We start from the raw sequence: 18,047 nt of genomic DNA, 5'->3' as shown, positions 1-18,047 counted from the left end.
GGGGTCTGATCGCTGAAGTGGGGAAGGGTGGTCCCTCCCTGTACAGTAGCTCCCTTCAGGAGAGAGGGCCTTTGGGCCTGTGTGCTACCTGATGGGCAGAGGGGCTCGTGTGAGGCGGTGTTTATGTTGGGTCCAGGCTGGGCCAGCGCCCCCTGGGGACTGCTGCACCCTTGCATGTGAAGCTCTTCCCCCATCCCTCTCATCTTGGTCCCCCATGTGCAGATCTCTTCATTCTTCTCCACCTTCCCCCTGATTCTGTGGGAAGCTGGGGCTCCCTAGAGGTGATCTGATCCATTAGGTAGGGGAACATAGAAGCCCGGCAAGGAGTGAAGAGGGAGGCTGAGCAAGGCCTGGCGAGGGGCTGCTTCAGGGCCGAAGGGGCTACACGAAGACCACACATGAGTGGCTGCCAGGGCCCCCAGACTCTCCAGGGAGAGGGCCCTGGCCGGGAGGAGCAGAGCTTGTGGGGGCAGCATTGACGGGATAGGAGGAACCTTGCCCCAGGCCCCTTAGGATGGCAGAGGGACTTCCTACTGGGCAAGCTGGGAGGCCTGATGGAGGAGAGACTTGGACCAGAGGGTGTGGGCTTGGGCAAGGAGGAGCTCAGGAGGGGAGGCCGGGTGTTCCTCTCATGCCCCCGTCTCAGAACAAGCAGTGCTGGGACTCACCCTTTTCTGCATCCTTCTGAACTGGGGGCCTTGGTCCCTTTGCTAGTTCTCCCTCTCTCCTTCCTCTTTTAATGTTTGCTTCTGTGTGTTTGACTCCTTCTGCCTGCAGAGGAGCTGTGTCCCCTCCCGAGGTGGGTACTGGTGTGCCTTCTCCCTCTCCTGCTGGTGGAGCGCATGGCTCTGTTTTGCCCCCATCTTTGCTGCGGTGCTGGCTTCTTTCCATAGTTGCTGCCCCGGGCGGAGCTCACTGACACCAGGGCTGTTGTGTGTCTGGGCACCAGGAGGTTGGGGAGGGGGTGTGTTGGTGACCATGGAGGCTGCGAGTGGTCCACGGTCTGATGACCACCTCCCCTTTACCCAGCCAGCTACTCAGAGACCTGGACAGCTGCAACAGTGACCCCGTGGCCGTGGCCAGCTGCTTTGTGGAAAGGGTAAGAACGGCTGGGTCCTGGCCCCATCCTGCCTTGCTAGGGGCCTCTCTCCAGGGGAAGTGCTGGGTGCCTTGCCTTGAATATCAAGGGCATTTGGGGTGGCGCTGGGGCTGCTGGGTGGATGGCATGTCTGAGACGGATGGGTACAGAGATGAATCTGCAGATGCTTGGGGAGAGTGTGCTCCGGGGCCCAGGGGCATGCCTTTGCTACACCCAGGCTTACAGGCAAATGCAAGTTTCCCTGAAATCACTGTTTTTGGTCTTTCTTTAGAGCCAAGAGTTTGATATCTACACTCAGTATTGCAACAACTACCCCAAGTGAGTAATTAGGATGGAGAGGGGAGGCAGAGCCATCTGGCGAGTCCAGAGCACCCCACCTCCCCCTCCAGAGCCCCCTCTGGTGACGGCCCCTTTCCCACTGGCAGCTCGGTGGCCGCCCTGACCGAGTGCATGCAGGACAAGCAGCAGGCCAAGTTCTTCCGGGACCAGCAAGACTTGCTGCAGCATTCGCTGCCCTTGGGCTCCTATCTCCTGAAGCCGGTCCAGCGCATCCTCAAGTACCACCTGCTGCTCCAGGTAACCCAGGGCTCCTCCCGAGAACATGGGGGCCTGAGGGAGGGGCAGGGCCCTTGAGCCTCGGCTCCTGTCCCCCACACAGGAGATCGCCAAGCATTTTGATGAGGAAGAGGACGGCTTTGAGGTGGTGGAAGATGCCATTGACACCATGACGTGTGTGGCCTGGTACATCAATGACATGAAGAGGAGGCATGAGCATGCGGTCCGGCTCCAGGTACTCTGGAGCTGGGAGCTGGAGGGAAGGCGGGCAGGGGTGCTCGGGCAGGAAGAGGCTTAGAAGAGGGAATGTGAGCTGAGGGGTGGTGTCCTTGAAGATGGGCTTCTCTGGGGGGAGCCCTTGGTGCAGCATGTCTCTGTGAAACCCAGGCGGTGACTCCAGGGGGCCCTGTGTGGTCCCAGCAGGGTCTCCTGCAGCCTAACCCTGGGGCTTGGGGCTTCTCTGTTGCAGGAGATTCAGTCTCTGCTCCTCAACTGGACGGGGCCAGACCTGACCACCTACGGGGAGCTCGTCCTGGAGGGCACGTTCCGCGTGCACCGTGTGCGCAACGAGAAGACCTTCTTCCTCTTCGACAAAGTGCTGCTCATCACCAAGAAGCGGGGTGGCCACTTTGTCTACAAGGGCCACATCCCGGTAACCAGGCCACACCTCCTCCTCCCCCGCTTCCCACCTTCCCAACGGGTTGGTTCCATTTTCCAACTCTGCACCAGACTTGGCTGGGCCTCGGGTTGGGGTGGATGCAGCTCCACCCTTGAAGAGTACTCTCCCTGCCTCCCCTGACAGCCTTGAGGAGTGGGGTCCCCGGTTGGCTCCCCGCTGTGGGCTTGACTTCCATCTCCCCCTGCCCCCGCAGTGTTCCTCCTTGATGCTGATCGAAAGCACCCGTGAGTCCTTGTGCTTCACCGTCACGCATTACAAGCATGGCAAACAGCAGTACAACATCCAGGTGAGGGGCGGGCCAGGACACGACCCCCGCGGGCCTGTGGGGTGCAGGCTGGGACGAGACCTGCCCCTCCCTCAGTGGCGGGAGCCTCGGAGTCTCCCCCTGGAAGGCAGAAGTCCTTGGGGATATCTCTTGGGCTTGTGCTGAGGAGTTGAGGGAGGCTCACAGCACCCCCAGCCTTCTTTCTGCCTCTGTCCCCCTTGGCCAAAGCCCGACCCATGCCGGATGGCTTTGGGCCTGTCATGGTGACCCCCTCCTTCTCTCTTGGGCCCTCCAAGGCCAAAACGGTGGAGGAGAAACGGAAGTGGACTCACCACATCAAGAGGCTCATTCTGGACAACCACCATACCACCATCCCCCAGAAGGTGAGGTCCTGGGGCTCCTGATGGGGGCCGGGAGTGGCTGTCCCTCAGAGCCAGCTCCGGGGAACCCTGGGCCTCACCTTCAGGACACTGGCCCACCACAGTGCTGCGATCCTCTGTACCAGCCCTGTGGGGGGCCCTGGTGCGACAGGGCCGAGGAAGAAATGGCTCATAGCAAGGGAGCCACGAGGTGGGTTTCCTTCCCTTCCAGGCCAAAGAAGCCATCTTGGAAATGGATTCCTATTGTAAGTTCACCCTTCCTGCCCGCTTTGTCCCTAACGGTGCTCGTCTCTTGGTCGGACTGTATCCTGGGGGAGCTTTGCTGGATACTTAGAGTCTACAGAGCAGGGAGGATGGGGAGGCTCCTTCTGTAAGGCTGGGGTCTACTGCAAGACCAGGGCTTGGTGCTGATGACAGGTGGGATGCTATGTGCCTCGCGTTCCTGGTGCAGGGGGAAGATGGAAGAACTCGACATGCTTGTGGCCCTAGAGCTGGGCTGGGCAGCGGAGTTGTGGTTGGGGGTGGGCAGAGTCCACGCCAAGGCTGATGATATCCCAAAGGCCTGGTTATCTCTCTTGGGTGCAGATCCCAATCGGTACCGCCACAGCCCTGAGCGCCTGAAGAAGGGCTCCCAGGACGACGTGTTCACACACATGCACCAGGGGCGCCGGCAGTCTGGTAAGGCAGGGACTTTGTGGGCACAGAGGCTTCTTTTCAGGACCTTTAACCAAGCAGGGAACGAACCTTCTGCAGCAGCATTTGGGGCTAGCTCTCACCTCTCTGGAAAGCCCAGGAAAGGCTGAGGCGGGGGGAGTGGTTAGTGCGGTGTGGATGGGTGTTTCTGGAACCTCCTGCCTTCCACAGGCACCTCTGGGCCCTTCCTGTGTACCCAGGGCTGGACAGCTCTCCTTTTACAAGGCCCTAGGAAGGCTTGTTCCAGGCACCCCTTCTCAGCGCCCCCACAATTGACTCCTTCCTCCTTTGCCACTTGGAATACTGGGAGTCCGCCAGAGTAATGCTCAGACGTCATGGATGGTCTACAGCCCAGTTCTGGAACAGAGCAGAGGCAGGACGTGGGGAAAATGAGTTGGATTTCCAGTGGCACCAGATCCAGACAGGAAATATTTACTTTGGGTCTCAGGGAAGAGTTCTGTTCTCCTTTCCTGGGTTTTCTTCCATGACTGCGCTTGCTGCTGTGTACTTGGAGTATTGAACTATTTATTGAAAAGAGAAAACCTTGCTTTTATTCATCCTTGTAGTGATGAGTGTGTGTGTTTTCTGTGTCAATTTTTACCCTCTTCATTCAGTATGAGGCCCAGGGATAGATCTGGTTTCAGCCAGGCACTTGTCAAACCACCTGAGGTGGGAATTGGGGTGAGAACCATCTCAGGGACCCCTAAAGAGAAAGACTAAGTAGTGATGGGAGCTGGGTCCTGGCTGGGATCCCCACAGTGCGTGGGGTTTGATTGGCAAGACCCACAGGTCCCCTGAACAACTGTGTGGATTGACGTAAAACGTTTGGTTTTCTGGAGGATGAAGCCGAGCAGTGTCTGGAAAGCTTCTGTGTGTTTTGTTTGGTGGTGTTCCTGGTGGATCTCAAACCTTAGGCAAACTTGCCATGGTTGCAAAAGGTCTTTGGTGCCATGTGTTAAAAGCCTCAAATTGGGAGTGTTAGTTCCTAAGTCTCTGGCCCCTCTTGCTTCTCTGTCCTTTCTTCTGTAATTCTTTCATCCCTCTAACATTCCCTCTTTAACTTGCCATAGCTTTGACTTGGAAGCTTCTGATATGTGGAGGTCTTTAGTAAGTGGCAGCAGTGCGGACAGTAATAATAGTACTGCCTGTCATAACATCAGCTGCAGCAAGCGAGGCACTTGGCAAATGAGCCGTTTCAGAGCTGAAGTTTCCCCAGGCTGAGGTTTTAGCCTGTAAACACTGAAACAGTTGGGTTTTGTCTCTGTGTTTTAGTTTTGTTGTCATTGTTGAGTTGCTAAGTTATGTCTGACTCTTTTGTGATCCCATAGGCTATCCGTGGGATTTCCCAGGGAAGAATATTGAAGTGGGTTGCCACTTCTTCCTCCAGGGGATCTTCCCAACCCAGGGATTGAGCCCGAGTCTCCTGAATTGGCAGACAGGTTCCTTTCCACTAAGCCATCAGGGAAAGAATTCGCTTGCCAATGCAGGAGACGCAGCAGGAGACATGAGTTCGATCCCTTGGTTGGGAAGATCCCTTGGAGGAAGAAATGGCAACCCGCTCCAGTATTCTTGCCTGGAAAAACTCATGGACAGAGGAGCCTGGCGGGCTACAGTCCTTGAGGTCACAAAGAGTCAGACACAACAGAGCAATTAAGCACTTCTGTCTTTTCACTGAATGGTGTTCCTTCTTATTAGTCCGCATGCTTTTCTGTAGTAGCCCTTAAACTTCTTCCCTCTTCTGTTACAAATTAATTGGCTGAATGTGTAAGAAATGTGTGTGAAAGCAGTCAGGACCTCAGTGAGAGGGAGGATTCAGGCCAGTGGAAGAGCATTAGTGCGTGTTCTCAGTCATCTGTTGTGACTGCCTCCAGGCCTATTTCTGCTTCATCCTTGCAGAGAGCTGGGATGGGCAGATAAGTACACTGTCTGGGTAAATAAGGTGCCGTTGTCATCATCTTAAATATTCTTGTTAAATATTCTTGATTACACGCTTTAAATGGAAAGAGTAGAGCCTTTTGTATTTCTCTCTCTAAAAACAACGAGGTGTCTGCTTACCTCGATGCAGGTGGAGCGTAGGTGTGTGTGCCTGTGCACATTTAGAGAAAACAGTTCTTCAGTACACTCTCCTGTCCAGGGACAGCTGACACACCTCAGGAGGGCTCCCTTCTGACTCCCAGTTTAGAGTGGGCCTGTCACTTGATGCCAGGCGGTCAGGGGCAGTAGGGGCTAAGGGCACGGCTCTGTAGAGAGGTTCCTTAGATCTGTCCTCTCATCCTTGCCTCTCTGTCTCAGGTCTGTCCCCAGAAAGGTGCTGAAACTATCGGCCTAATGGGTGTATTCTATCCTCAGGGCCTGGGCAGCCCTTGTCCAGCTGGGCAACACTCCCCAGCGGGTAGCGGGGCTTCGTGGTGCCAGGCCTTAAAGGCCATAGAAAGTTGGATGCAACCTCTGCTTTCCAGCGGGGGCGCTGTGAAGGGGCTTGGGTGTCACTAAGGCCCTGATGTGCTCGGGGCAGGGAGGTAGGGCTTGAGGTGGGGCCAAGGCCCCCAAGAGAGGCTCTGGTGGGCAGGCCTTGTTCTGGGGGGTTGTCAGTCGCAGCAGAGCCCCCCCGAGCCGGGGCGGGCAGTGGCCTTTGGCCCTGTCTCCCTGTGGACTGGGTGTGAGGGCAGCCTTTGTCAGGCCCCGGGGCCACGGGGGCCCGGCTGGAGTGGACTTTGAGCTGGTGATGGACTGGTGGCGCTGTGAGTGTGGGGCCAGGCGGTTTGCGGCCTGCCCTGACTCTGCCCGTTGCTCTCCTCCTCAGAGCCGACCAGACATCTGTTCAGGCAACTCAGTGAGAAAGGTGAGTGAGGGAGGGGTGGTCGGCTCTCCCCTTGAGCCCTAGGGCAAGGGTGAGCGGGAGGAGCGGGCGATCGGCAGGGTGGGGGCGACGTGGACCGTGTCTCACCCTTGCTGTCCGGGCTCCCCCCTACACACCTCGCACCCTGTCTCCCGGTCCTTGGTTGATAGCAGGAGCGAGTGACCCCCATCCCGGGCTCCTGAGCTCTCAGCCATTCCTTTGGAAGTCCTGTGAAGATTCTGGGAGCAGGGGCCCCTGATGAGGCCTTTCCTGGGGGATCCTGGGCCTCAGGCCTGTGTAAGGGGGCTCTTTCTTCTCACCTATCTCCCCTCTCCCTCCCCCCTTGCCCATGTGCCGGGACCTGGCGGTGGTGGAACAGCCAGAGCTGCAAGAGTGAAGGTAAGGCCAGGGGTGAGGGGACTGTGGACAGGTTGGGGGGAACTGCCTGGCTCAGCCCTCATCATCATCACTTACTCAGCAAACACCTGTCAAGCATCTGCTGGGCACCAGGCTCTGTCTTGAGGGTCCTGGAGATGAATAAGCCCAGGGCACCCTTCCGTACCCTTTTCCTGGGGTGGCAGCCTGCCAGTGGCTGGCCCAAGCCTGGATCCTCTCATATTGCCCTCTCTCTTGGGGGCAGGAGGGCCTGTCTGGGTCCTGAGTTCCTGCCCAGGCCCCAGGCCCAGCTTCCCACCTCGAGAGTCCCCTGTGCCGCTCGGGAGCCCAGAGGTTGGGTGTCTGTAGACGTGAAGCCTCCCCAGCCCCAGCAGCTGCAGGAGGAGGGGGGTTGCCCAGAGGTTGGTCACGAGGGGACCTTGTGCTCTGCACAGCACGCGGGCAGTGTTGGCACGCTCCTGGACTTTGGACAGCCCCCCTGTGCTCGGGGCCTGCAGTCGGAGGCCGAAGGGGCTGCCCAGGAGGAGCAGGAGGAGGTGATGGAGGAGGAGGAGGAGGAGGAGGAGGAGCAGGCCTTCCAGGTCTCTCTGGAGGACCTGGCAGGGCACAAAGGCAGCGAGAAGGGGGCCAGGCCAGAGCCCTCAGGTTCGGAGGAGGAGGAGGAGGAGAGCCTGGCAGTGGCGGAGCAGGTAGCCGACTTTGCCAGCTCCCTGCTGGCCGCCCTCCACTGCTGGCACTATCGGGCCAACGCTTTACTTTTCTCCCGGGGCGCTATGGTGAGGTGTCTCTTTGATCTCCCCTCCTCCTTGCATGCTCCCTGGCACGTGCATGCCCATCCGTGAGTCCCCTTCCCTGCTGTCCTCACCCCGCCGTCCTTGTTCCTTCATTCCTGCCAATGGTGTTTCTTAACCCCAGCTCGCTGTCACGCCCTGGTGAGCCCCCGGCATGTGTTGTCCCAGTACTGGAGCTAACCAGCATGCTACTCAATGGGCATGACTAATGGGGCAGGCTGGGGGTGGCGGGGAGGTCAGCACACCAGGGGCGCATGCCTGGTGGGGATTTCTGAGTCTCCCAGACTTGGCGGTTCAGGCCGACTCTGGATGGCGCAGGCCCAAGGCTGGATCTTGGTGTAGCCCAACCCCCTTGGGCCTCAAGAGGTGCTGTCAGGGTTGGGATGCAGAAGGGACCAGCTCCCTGTTGTTCTGGAAGCTGATGACTGCCCTCTGCTTGCTGCAGGGGAAGGAACGCAGGGAGTCTGAAGACTCCAAGAGCTGCGGGAGGACCAGGAGCCGGTCTCCAACTCCTGAGGAAAAGTGCCTGAACTTTGAGTCTGTCACTTCCCTGCCGGAGGTGAGCGGCCAGCAGGTGGAATGGGGATTGTGCATACCCTCCTGAGCCCAGATCTCCAGCTTTGTAGGCGGTGCTTTCGGACATGGCTCTCCTGTTAGGCCCATGGGGACAGGGAATCTTGCTCCCCAGGACTCTCATGCCTTCAGGAAACCTGTCTGGCCTATGGGCACGTGGCTTGGTGACAGACAGCTTCTTACTCTGAATTAGAAAACCCTGAATTAGGAATTAGTACCCCTCCCTCTGGGGCTTCCCTGGTGGCTCTGTGGTAAAGAACCTGCCTACAATTCAGGAGATCCAGGTTCGATTCCTGGATCAGGAAGATCCCCTGGAGGAAAAGGCATGGCAACCTACTCTAGTGTTCTTGCCTGGAGAATCCCGTGGACAGAGGAGCCTGGCGGGCTGCAGCCCATAGGGTCGTGGAGTGGGAAACGACTAAAGCTGCTGAGTGGCGGCAGCACCCCTTTCTCTGGGCAGATGCAGTCTCTTCAAGGGACACAGTTATTGGAAGTGACCAGAGTTTAGGTCCCCTTGGCTAGGCCTCCTTGCAGAGAGCATAGGCCCTGCCCTGCCAGCATGCCAGATATTTAAATCATGCCTGTCCCAGCTGGCAACGGACTAAGGTGTTGATATCTACTGGACACCTTCTATATGCCTGGTGTTCTCTTTCTTCTTTCTGTTTTTTGAACCAGCTCTACCAGGGAGATCGAGACTCAGAGAGGTTAGGTGACGTGCCTGACATTGCACAGCTTCTAAGGGGCAGAGCTCAGGTTAGACTTGGGTCTGTGACCCACTAGCCTGAACTCTTTCCTCCCCACCCCCACCATCAGCCCAATGCTATCTGTGGGTTATATGCAATGGAGTCCTTTGCTTCCCCAGATATACAATGAAAATTTCAAGAAATCTAGACCTCCAAAGGTGATCCTCACAGCCAGGACAAGACTTATAGCCTGGGTGACATTGGAAAAGGGTTGAGAGTGGTGCTGGTCAATGATAATAGAATGTGAGCCTCATGTGTAATTTTGAATATTCTAGTAGTCTCAGTAAAGGATTATTTAACCCAGTATATCCAGACTATTATCATTTCAATACATAGTCAGTATCAAAGCTACTAATGAGGTATTTTGTACTTTTTGGTGTGAAGTTTTTGCAGCGTGCACTAGCCACATTTCAGATGCTCGGGAATCACGAGTGGCTGGCAGTCATTGTGTTGGACAGTGTGGGCCTAGCTCCTGGGTCCCACTGTGCAGATGCTAGATTAGAACGGTTGGAATCAGCTTCTGGTTCCTCAGATTTTAGAGTGCTATCTTGTCTTTTCCCTAACGACCCTTCTGGAAAGCCGCCTATACTGGCTGATTTTACGATTCAAATGACCTTTGATGTGGTCAGAAGGGAGTTGCTGACCTTGCTTCCTCCTTTGCCATCTGCTGGGCAAAGCCAGAGTCAGGCACAAGGGTGAAGGCTGCCTGGTAGGAACCGTATCTCCATCTTTACCCTCTGATAGAATTTCAGCACATGATCCTATTGCCCTCTGGATCCTGACCCACACAGGAGACCCTGGCCCTTCAGGGGAGTCATTCAGGCTTAAGTTTCAACCCAGAACAGCCTCCCTGTGGGGAGCTACTAGGGCTTGAGGAAGGGGAGTCCTGGGGCCGTGGCTCTGACCCCGTATCGCATGTTCTCACCCTGACCCTGCACCACTCAGGGAGGCTGAGAGGTGCTGCCACTCTGCATTCCTAGAATTCTCCTTGGCTTTGAGGACATAGGCCCAGCACCCCAGCTGCAGGGTGACTGAGGGCCATCTTCTCCTTGCTGCCTCACTTTGAGTGCTGTTCAATCTGATTGAGTAGGCCACGCTGTCCCCACATTCCACGGGTCCCATGAGGGAGGTTTTTGTCTCATGCGAGCCCTTTGTGCTGTCCCAGGTTGAGCCAGACACCGAGTCTGGGACCGAACAGGAGGTGTTTGCTGCTGTGGAAGGTCCCAGCACCGAAGAGATGCCCTCAGACACAGAGGCCCCCGAGGTCCTCGAAATGCAACTTGACCCCCACCAGCTGCTGCTGGGGCTGGAACCCCCTGATGACATGGCAGAATTCATGGTGGCCGAGAGCACCGAGGACCCTAAGGCCCTGAGCAGCGAGGACGAGGAAGAGGAGGTGGGGGCTCCCCACGAGCCTGAGAGCCTCCTGCCTCCCTCCGTGCTGGATCAGGCCAGCGTCATTGCCGAGCTGTTCGTCAGCAGTGTCTCTCGGCGGAGCAGCCTGGCCCTGGAGGATGGCAAGTCCAGTGGCTTCGGGACCCCAAGGCTGACCAGCCGGAGCAGCAGTATGGTCAGCCTAGAGGATGGTGAGAAGGGCCCGGCCCCGCGTGGCAGCACCACAGACTCCCTGGGCTCTCAGCTCCTTCCAGAAGCGGACCTCGGTGTGCGGGTGGCCGCAGAGAGCGAACCTTCTGTCAATGGGATGGAGGCCCCGGGCCCAGGCTGCCCAGCGGAGCCAGACAGGTCTTCCTGCCCGAAGGAATCGAAACTTTCCTCCCAAGACCGGCAGTTGCTGGACAGAATCAAGAGGTACTACGAAAACGCAGAGCACCAAGATGCAGGCTTTAGCGTCCGGCGCCGGGAGAGCCTCTCCTTCATCCCCAAGGGGCTTGTGAGAAACTCGGTCTCCAGAATCAACAGCCTTCGCAAGCCAGACCCAGAGCCGCAGGCTCCACTGGGGCCTAAGAGACAGGTGGGCTCACGGGCAGCCCTCTTTGACTGCCCAGGATCAGGCCAGGCTGGCGCTGGGGACCCAGCTCCTATCACAGATGCTGAGTTCCGCCCGTCCTCGGAAATGGTAAAGATCTGGGAGGGAATGGAGTCTCCCAAGGGGAGCCCTCCGAAGGGGCCGGGCCAAGGCCAGGCCAACGGCTTTGACCTGCACGAGCCCCTGTTTATCCTGGAGGAGCACGAACTGGCGGCCATCACCGAGGAGTCGGTGGCTGCCTCCCCAGAGAGCGCCTCCCCCACCGAGCCCCGCAGCCCCACCCACCTGGCCCGGGAGCTGAAGGAGCTGGTGAGGGAGCTGAGCAGTGACGCCCAGGGGAAGCTGGTGACCCCACTGCACCCCCACATCCTGCAGCTCTCCCACGTGATGGATAGCCACGTGAGCGAACGAGTCAAGAACAGGGTCTACCAGCTGGCTCGCCAGTATAGCCTCCGGATCAAGAGCAGATCGGTGATGGCCAGGCCTCCGCTGCAGTGGGAGAAGGAGGCTTCCACCATCCCCCTGGTGCAGGAGGAGGTTGGAGCACCATCCGGTGGCACAGGTACGACGGAGTGGGGAGGGGGCCCTTCCTGCAAGCCTGAGTCGGGAGGACCTTTTAGGAGCCAGTTGGCTTCTGGGGAAGTGACCCCCTAAAGAACCTCTACCAGAAAGAGGGTTGAAGTGAGCCCTGGAGCTGTTCTAAAGCCCAAGGGCATGGGGCCATGGGCCTCTCTTTTCCAGGAGAGCAGAAGCTCTTGTCTCCTTTTGATTCCTGACTCCTGTTCCCCACCTTTTCTTCCTTCTTCCCATTTTCCCTTTGATACGGGGGCTGCGGATGGTAAAGGGGATTTGCCTCCCATCACACCCCAAACCCCAGCAACCACCCTTGCCCAGAAGGGGAGCTGCCGTAGCTAGTTCAGAGAGCCCTCACGTCCTTTCGCTCCGGGATTCAGGCAATTCTCTCTCTCCCCACAGGTGTGAGCAAACCGGGGCCGCCTCTCTCCAACCACGAGCAGCCTGCAGTCCAGGAGCACAGCCCGCCCAGGCCTGGCTCTTCCATGGAGATGTCGCCACGGCATATCTCCTTCAGCTCCTCAGCCACCAGTCCAAGGACCACCCCACCAGGGGCCTGGCATGGCCCCCGAAGCCCCTTCGACACTGAGACCTTCAACTGGCCCGATGTCCGAGAGCTCTGCTCCAAGTATGCCTCCCGGGACGAGGCACTCCAGACCAAGGGTGGCTGGCCCAGCAAAGTGCCAGTCAACCGGAGCCGCTCGCTGCCGGAGAACATGAGGGAGCCGCAGCTGGCTCCTTCTGGCAGGTTGGGCCGCTGCAGCAGCCTCAAGGCCAGGAGGGCCCCGGTGAGCCCAGAGGCGGCCCAGCCCCAGCCTCTGGCGGAGTCTCCACCAAGTGAGCCTGACAGAGGGGAGGCCCTGCATGTCACCGCAGACCTCACGCTGGAGGACAACCGGCGGATGATCATCATGGAGAAGGGGCCCCTGCCTGGCTCTGCCACAGGGCTGGAGGCGGCCAGCGGGCAGGGACCGAGCTCTGCAGCCGCCCAGACGGGGAAGGACCAGGAGTTGCAGGAGTCTGCAGAGTATCGGCCTAAGGAAGAGGGTCCCAGGGATCCGGCAGACCAAAGCCAGCAGGGCAGAGTGCGGAACCTGAGGGAGAAATTCCAGGCCTTGAACTCCATAGGCTGACTCTGAGTCCTGGGGTAGGGAGCAGCCGGGCTGAGGGGTAGGGAGGAACCAGCGCCCACAGCTGGGCTCACCTTGCTCACTTCACCCCCTTCCCGGCCCTCAGAAAGGCCGCCCCTGGGAGAGCACCTGCCGTGGACCGGGACTTGCCGGCAACTTGACATAGGCCCATACGAGCCCCTTCCCCTGTGAGGCCTGTGTGGCCCCTTTCCTTGTATATAGTTCTGGTAAGAAGCCAGATATTTAAACTCATCTCTTCCCAGGGAGAGCAAGCCCAGCTCAGGCCTCCAGCGTTGCCTGGCCACTGCCAGACCCAGGGCCCACCCAGGGGACACATAGGAAGCTGGCCTGGGGAGGCTTTGCTCTTTAACTGTGCCTTTTCTTAGGATCCAGGCAGGCACGTGGCCCATAATTTATTGCTTTCCATCCTGTGGTATGTTAGTGTCCTCGTGCGCACGTGCGTGTATGCGTGTGTGTGTGTGTATGTGTGTGGCTTCTCCCCTCCCAGGAAAAATGTCATGGACTCTATTCAGGTACTTTTGTGTGTTGTCTTGCTGGCCCTGTGGTTGTCGCTAATGTACACACATTTCATTATTTGCCAATGGTGTAATAACCACTGCTGACCAACCAACCGGTGTGTGGTCTCCTTACTGGGGTCTGACTGGGTTGGGAAGGGTCGATTGTGCCTAGAGCTGTCTTAGGGGAAGGCAGGACTTCGGCTTTTTGCTTTCACACGCACTTATATGGAGCCATGCTCACAAACCACAAGACCCAGGTGCTGGTGGGGGAGGCTGGGGTAGCAGAATGTGCAGGAGGGGACTTGTTCTCTGTTATTTCTACTCCTGTGGGCTTCTGTCTACCCATAGCCTGGTGTCCTGTCTAGGGTAAGGTCAGGGGGTACCATGCCAGCCTTTAGCTCTTTTTCCCAAGAGCCAAAGTTGGATTGAAAGGGGTAAGGTGGAGGGTGGGATGTTTTTCTAACAGGCAGATATTTCCGTGACTGGTGCCTTTTATTCTCTCCCTCTTTGGTTCCCAAGAAACATCCTAGGGGGTGAGAATTCTAAACTTAGAGCCTAGGAATATTTTAGGTGGCTTGCAGTATCAGGTGAGGGGTACAAGTGCATGTTTTCTGAGATGGAGCCTCATTCTTCATCTCATTCACAAAAGTGTCTTTGATTCCCAAGGGGTAGGAATGCCTCCCTATTTCTAACTGGGTGTTCTGCCCCTTTCCTTTGGTGGACCAGCCTTGTTTCACCCTGTCTGGCTGGAGCCTGGGAAAGCTGGGGCTGCAGGGCCCCGTGGCAGAGCTGTCTTGCAGGTCTTCTGACCTAGGAGGATAGACTCAGCCTAAAGATGAGTCTAATGAGGTCAAGGAAGTATCAGAGGCAAGAGGAGGCCTTCCCTGGGCAGAAACTGAGCCTGTCTGGCCCACGTTCTACCAGCTGCCTGGAATGGTCTGTGGCCGCTTGCGCAGTTGCCGAGGAGCGTGCTGATTCCTACCTAGGTTTCATTCACCCAGACCAGTTGAAACTGCCTATCCAGAGATGATGGGCTTCCCAGGTGGCACAAGAGGTAAAGAACCCACCTGCTAATACAGGAGACAGAAGAGATGCAAGTTTGATCCCTGGGTTGGGAAGATCACCTGGAGGAGGACATGGCAACCCACTCCAGTATTCTTGTCTGGAGAATCCCATGGATAAAGGACTCTGGCAGGCTACAGTCCCTAGGGTCGCAAAAAGTCAGACACGGCTGAAGGGACTTAAAGCGCACCCACTCCGGAAATGAACCCCAGGTGTGTGGATTCTGATATTCAGATCTCTGTCCTGCTCTCCATGCGGAAAGCCCTGTAGCAGTCCCACAAGACAGCTGAATGCATGAATCAGTGAGTTTTCTCAGGGTCACAAGTGAAGCACAGCACCTGGGCAGAGTTGTTTCTATGATACTCCAGGGACAAGTCATCGGCCTGGCTGTACCTCTGTCTCCATGGTGGTCCTGGGTTCACAGATCCCGCCTTGCTTACTTAACCAGCCCTCTTCGTCCAGTTCAAAGGGAAACAGGCCAAATAGAATTATGGAGCATTATTGATTTATTAGAAAAACTAGTAAATGGGTTTCCTCTGGTTTCGTGGAAGCACATTTGAGCAGGTGGAGGACAAGACCCGGTCGGCCCCAGGGCCAGCCCCAGATTGCATGGTCTGTGCCCAACAGGGCTACAGTCGTCTGCCGCCGCCTCCTCCGTTGCATCCTCCCTGAGCTTGCTTGTCCAAGGGACCGAGCCATGGGGTCTTCTGGATCTCTGCCCCCTCCCACTGAAGGGAGGAAGGAGATCCAGGGCCACCCTTGGGGACTCTACGTGCCCTCCGATAGGCAGGAAGGAGGGGTGGGGTGGCAGGGAAGCCAAGCCTCCCGAGGACCCTCCTGACCTCCCTCAGCCACAGTCCATTGAGGCCAGGGGACAAAGGGGAAGAAGAGAGGGCAGGGGGACCACCTGACCATGCCCAGAAGGAGCTTCCTCTAAACTGCTCTGGGGAGGAAGCCTGATATGCTGGTGTGGACTGGAGCTGTTTGGGGATACTGTTAAAAGACTGCAAAGTAGAAAATATAAGGAGGAAAAGAAAAAAAACCTTGCCAGGGCGCCAGGAGCTTACCCCCCTCCTCCCGACATGTGGCTCAGAGTTCCAAAGCTGGGTGCCTGCAATTTCATTCCAGTTGGTCAAGGGTCTTGGGGCCTGTGTGACGTGGGAGAGGGGTGCATGGGAATGGGAAGTTGTCGGTAGATGGTAGGTCTCATGCAGCTGGCTGCTGTCCTTGCCCAGTCCAGGGGCCCAGGGGTGGTGAAATCCTAGCTTTTCCTTGAGGCCCTTTCATTCTTAGGACTGTGGAGTTGCTTGCTGAAATTCCTCACTTCAGAAGCACACATGGAGGGGAGAGTGTGGCCCCTAGTGTCTTGGCTCCCACAGATTGGCCCATAGGGACAGCCGAGAGAGACTTGCCACCACCTGCTCTTCAGCAAGGAACATGCTATCTCTCCTGGAGCAGGACATGCCTTCAGGTGCACCTGAGGCCTTTGTTATTGCCAGGTGAGTGTCACTACCTCTTTGCCTCCTGCCTTGGTTTCCCCTAGGTGTAGAGAGGTTGGTGAGTGGTATAGATTAGGTTCCCTGTGGATGCACAGAGGGCCACAGGGATAGGTGGATAGAGGACACATGAAGACCCTGGCTCCCAAGATGGGACCACGTGTCAGGCCCCATCAGAGAACTTCCCTCCTGTGGTTCTTGTCTGCTGAAGTTGCTTTCCCTTGACATATTGATCTCGAGCACTAGTGGCTCCTGGGAAGGCCTAGTAACTCCAGATGCTTATGCCTGTGGTTTCTGCCTTAGCCTCACCCACTTCTGGGGGATCGTCTCAGTGTGTCTAAGGCTCCTTCCCATGGGGAAGGTGATGGAAACAGCAACTGTAGGTCCCAGGGTCCTTTCCACTCTGCCCAGGGGAGTGTCTGCTGCCTGCAACTCAAGCCCTCTTTTGGACCTAACCCAAGTTAAGATGCTGGGCCGGAGCTGTATTGCTTTCAGAGGGTAGTGGAAAGAATACTGTGGAACCAGTGGTCTGTTCCCTCCAGATGTCTGACTTTGGCAGCACGGGGAACAGTTATCCCTGGGGAGAAAGGCTGCAGGACCCCTTTTGGCTGTACCCAGGATTGGGGGGCAGATACCCATGTAGCCCCCTGACTCAGGCCAGGCCCTTCAGGAGGACCTGTGCAAGGGTACTTGCCACACCTCAATGGCTCCGGCCCCAGCATTTGTCCCAGCTCTCCAGGGGTTGTTACGTGGGTTGTAATACCCAGGTGTGGCTGCATCTGCCACCTCAGGGTGACAGGTCGTGAACTTTGCTGTCGGTCCAGCCAGCACCCTCCGGTGGTGCCAGCTGCAGACAGAACGCATGGAGTATTTGGCTGTAGGATGCTCTAATGCAGGTGCTGCGGTGTCCATCTCGTATGGGGACCTGCACTGTCTCCCTCTGGGACCTGGGGTCTGAGTGGGGTACTGCTGGTCTGGCAGCTACTGGGAGTGCGGCAGACCCCAGGGTGGAGAGGTGACGCCTGGGGCAGTGTGGAAGTCTCATCTGCCACCTTCCGGCCTGAGCCCTAAACTCTAGCTGTAGTTTTAAAAAAGAGGGCCGGCTTGAGAGCTTACGGTCCAACCACCGCCTGGCCCAGTGGCAGCAAGGAGGTGCTGGAGGTGGCAGGAGGCCCCTTGCACTTAGGACCCATCGATTTTGGACAGTGCCCCCTCTTTTTGTGGGAGGAGGGGCTGCGGTGACCCCTGAGGTGGGGAGGCAGCGGCCCCTGGCCCAAAGCTACCTGAAGACTCCCTCCTCAGGCCCCTGGGGGCAGGTCGGGCCTTCCCAAGGACCTCTTCTCTTCCCCTGGCTGCGACTGAGTGGGACAGGACCCCAAGCAACACTTGCTTTCGGAGTGGGCAGCGTCTTATGGAAGGAATCTTCCCTGGTGGCTCAGAGGGTAATGCGTCTGCCCGTCATGCTGGAGACCCGTGTTCGATCCCTGGGGCAGGAAGATCCCCTGGAGAAAAAATGGCAACCCACTCCGGTACCCTTGCCTGGAAAATCCCATGGACGGAGAAGGCTTCGGTCCATGGGGTCGCAAAGAGTCGGATACGACTGAGCGACTTCACTTTAACTTCTCAGCATCTGAGGAACCCCCATCAAGCCTTCTTTTCCAGCTTTTGTGGGAATAGGGGGGTGGGGGCTGGCGCCCCTCGGCCCCGTAAGAAGGGTGGGGAGAGGAGGGTGTGGGCCTCAAAAACCGTTTCCTGCCCCCAGACCCGGTGGCCCCGAGGGCCCGCGGAGCTGGGAGCCGCGTCCCTGGAGCCCGCGCTCGCTGTGTGCGGGGCGGAGGGCGCGGAGGCAGGCGTGGGCCGGGCCGGGCCGGGCGGGCGAGCGAAGGCAGCGATCGCAGTGCAGCGGGGCCCGCGCCCGGCCGGCCGGCCGGCAGCTCAGAGCAGGCAGGCGGCAGGCAGCGGCGGCGGCCGGGCTGTGGGCGGGAGGAAAGCCCTGCCGAGGAGGGAGGCGCTAGTCCCTGCACGTCCCAACGACGCACCGGCTTCACCCGCCGGGCGCCCGAGAGGCTACTTCTTTTTGGGGAAGAAGCTGAATCTCTTCTCCTTGTCTTTCTTGCCGAGGCTGGCGTCGGGGCCGGTGATGGGGGGAAGGGGCAGGCTCTGTGCCTTGACGCGGATGCTCTGGGACTCGTTGATGGCCGTGCTCACGCCCTGCAGCCAGGACAGCATCTCCTCCTGCAGGGCGGGAGGGTCAGGACCCGCAAAGGC

The 18,047-nt window shown here is 57.9% G+C and overlaps 2 protein-coding genes across 5 annotated transcripts in view; one reads left to right on the top strand and one right to left on the bottom strand.

Annotated features, from left to right (window-relative positions):
* Positions 1-13,334, top strand: part of PLEKHG3 (pleckstrin homology and RhoGEF domain containing G3) — a 43,383-nt gene extending 30,049 nt beyond the window's left edge. For 2 of the 4 annotated variants that reach the window (XM_061156878.1, XM_061156879.1), the window contains exons 4-18: positions 1,030-1,099; positions 1,371-1,417; positions 1,525-1,675; positions 1,758-1,889; positions 2,124-2,306; positions 2,527-2,619; positions 2,895-2,981; positions 3,190-3,223; positions 3,564-3,656; positions 6,475-6,513; positions 6,890-6,909; positions 7,341-7,442; positions 8,143-8,256; positions 10,179-11,562; positions 11,976-13,334. In XM_061156878.1, coding sequence (XP_061012861.1) covers positions 1,030-1,099; positions 1,371-1,417; positions 1,525-1,675; positions 1,758-1,889; positions 2,124-2,306; positions 2,527-2,619; positions 2,895-2,981; positions 3,190-3,223; positions 3,564-3,656; positions 6,475-6,513; positions 6,890-6,909; positions 7,341-7,442; positions 8,143-8,256; positions 10,179-11,562; positions 11,976-12,706 — 3,280 coding nt within the window. In that variant the 3' untranslated portion in view covers positions 12,707-13,334. The remainder of the gene's footprint in view (positions 1-1,029; positions 1,100-1,370; positions 1,418-1,524; positions 1,676-1,757; positions 1,890-2,123; positions 2,307-2,526; positions 2,620-2,894; positions 2,982-3,189; positions 3,224-3,563; positions 3,657-6,474; positions 6,514-6,889; positions 6,910-7,340; positions 7,443-8,142; positions 8,257-10,178; positions 11,563-11,975) is intronic. The other 2 variants (XM_061156880.1, XM_061156881.1) reach the window with 2 other exon arrangements.
* A 4,480-nt stretch (positions 13,335-17,814) lies between these two features.
* The window catches only part of SPTB (spectrin beta, erythrocytic), a 69,555-nt gene continuing 69,322 nt past the window's right edge, over positions 17,815-18,047 (bottom strand). Inside the window, exon 35 of the mRNA XM_061158357.1 lies at positions 17,815-18,014. Within this exon, the coding sequence (XP_061014340.1) occupies positions 17,847-18,014 (168 nt within the window). The 3' untranslated portion in view covers positions 17,815-17,846. The remainder of the gene's footprint in view (positions 18,015-18,047) is intronic.

The sequence above is a fragment of the Dama dama genome, chromosome 12 (genome assembly GCF_033118175.1).
Source record: "Dama dama isolate Ldn47 chromosome 12, ASM3311817v1, whole genome shotgun sequence".
Taxonomy (NCBI): Eukaryota; Metazoa; Chordata; class Mammalia; order Artiodactyla; family Cervidae; genus Dama; species Dama dama.
The sequence above is the reverse complement of the archived record's forward strand: the minus strand, read 5'-3'. Positions and strand labels throughout refer to the sequence as shown.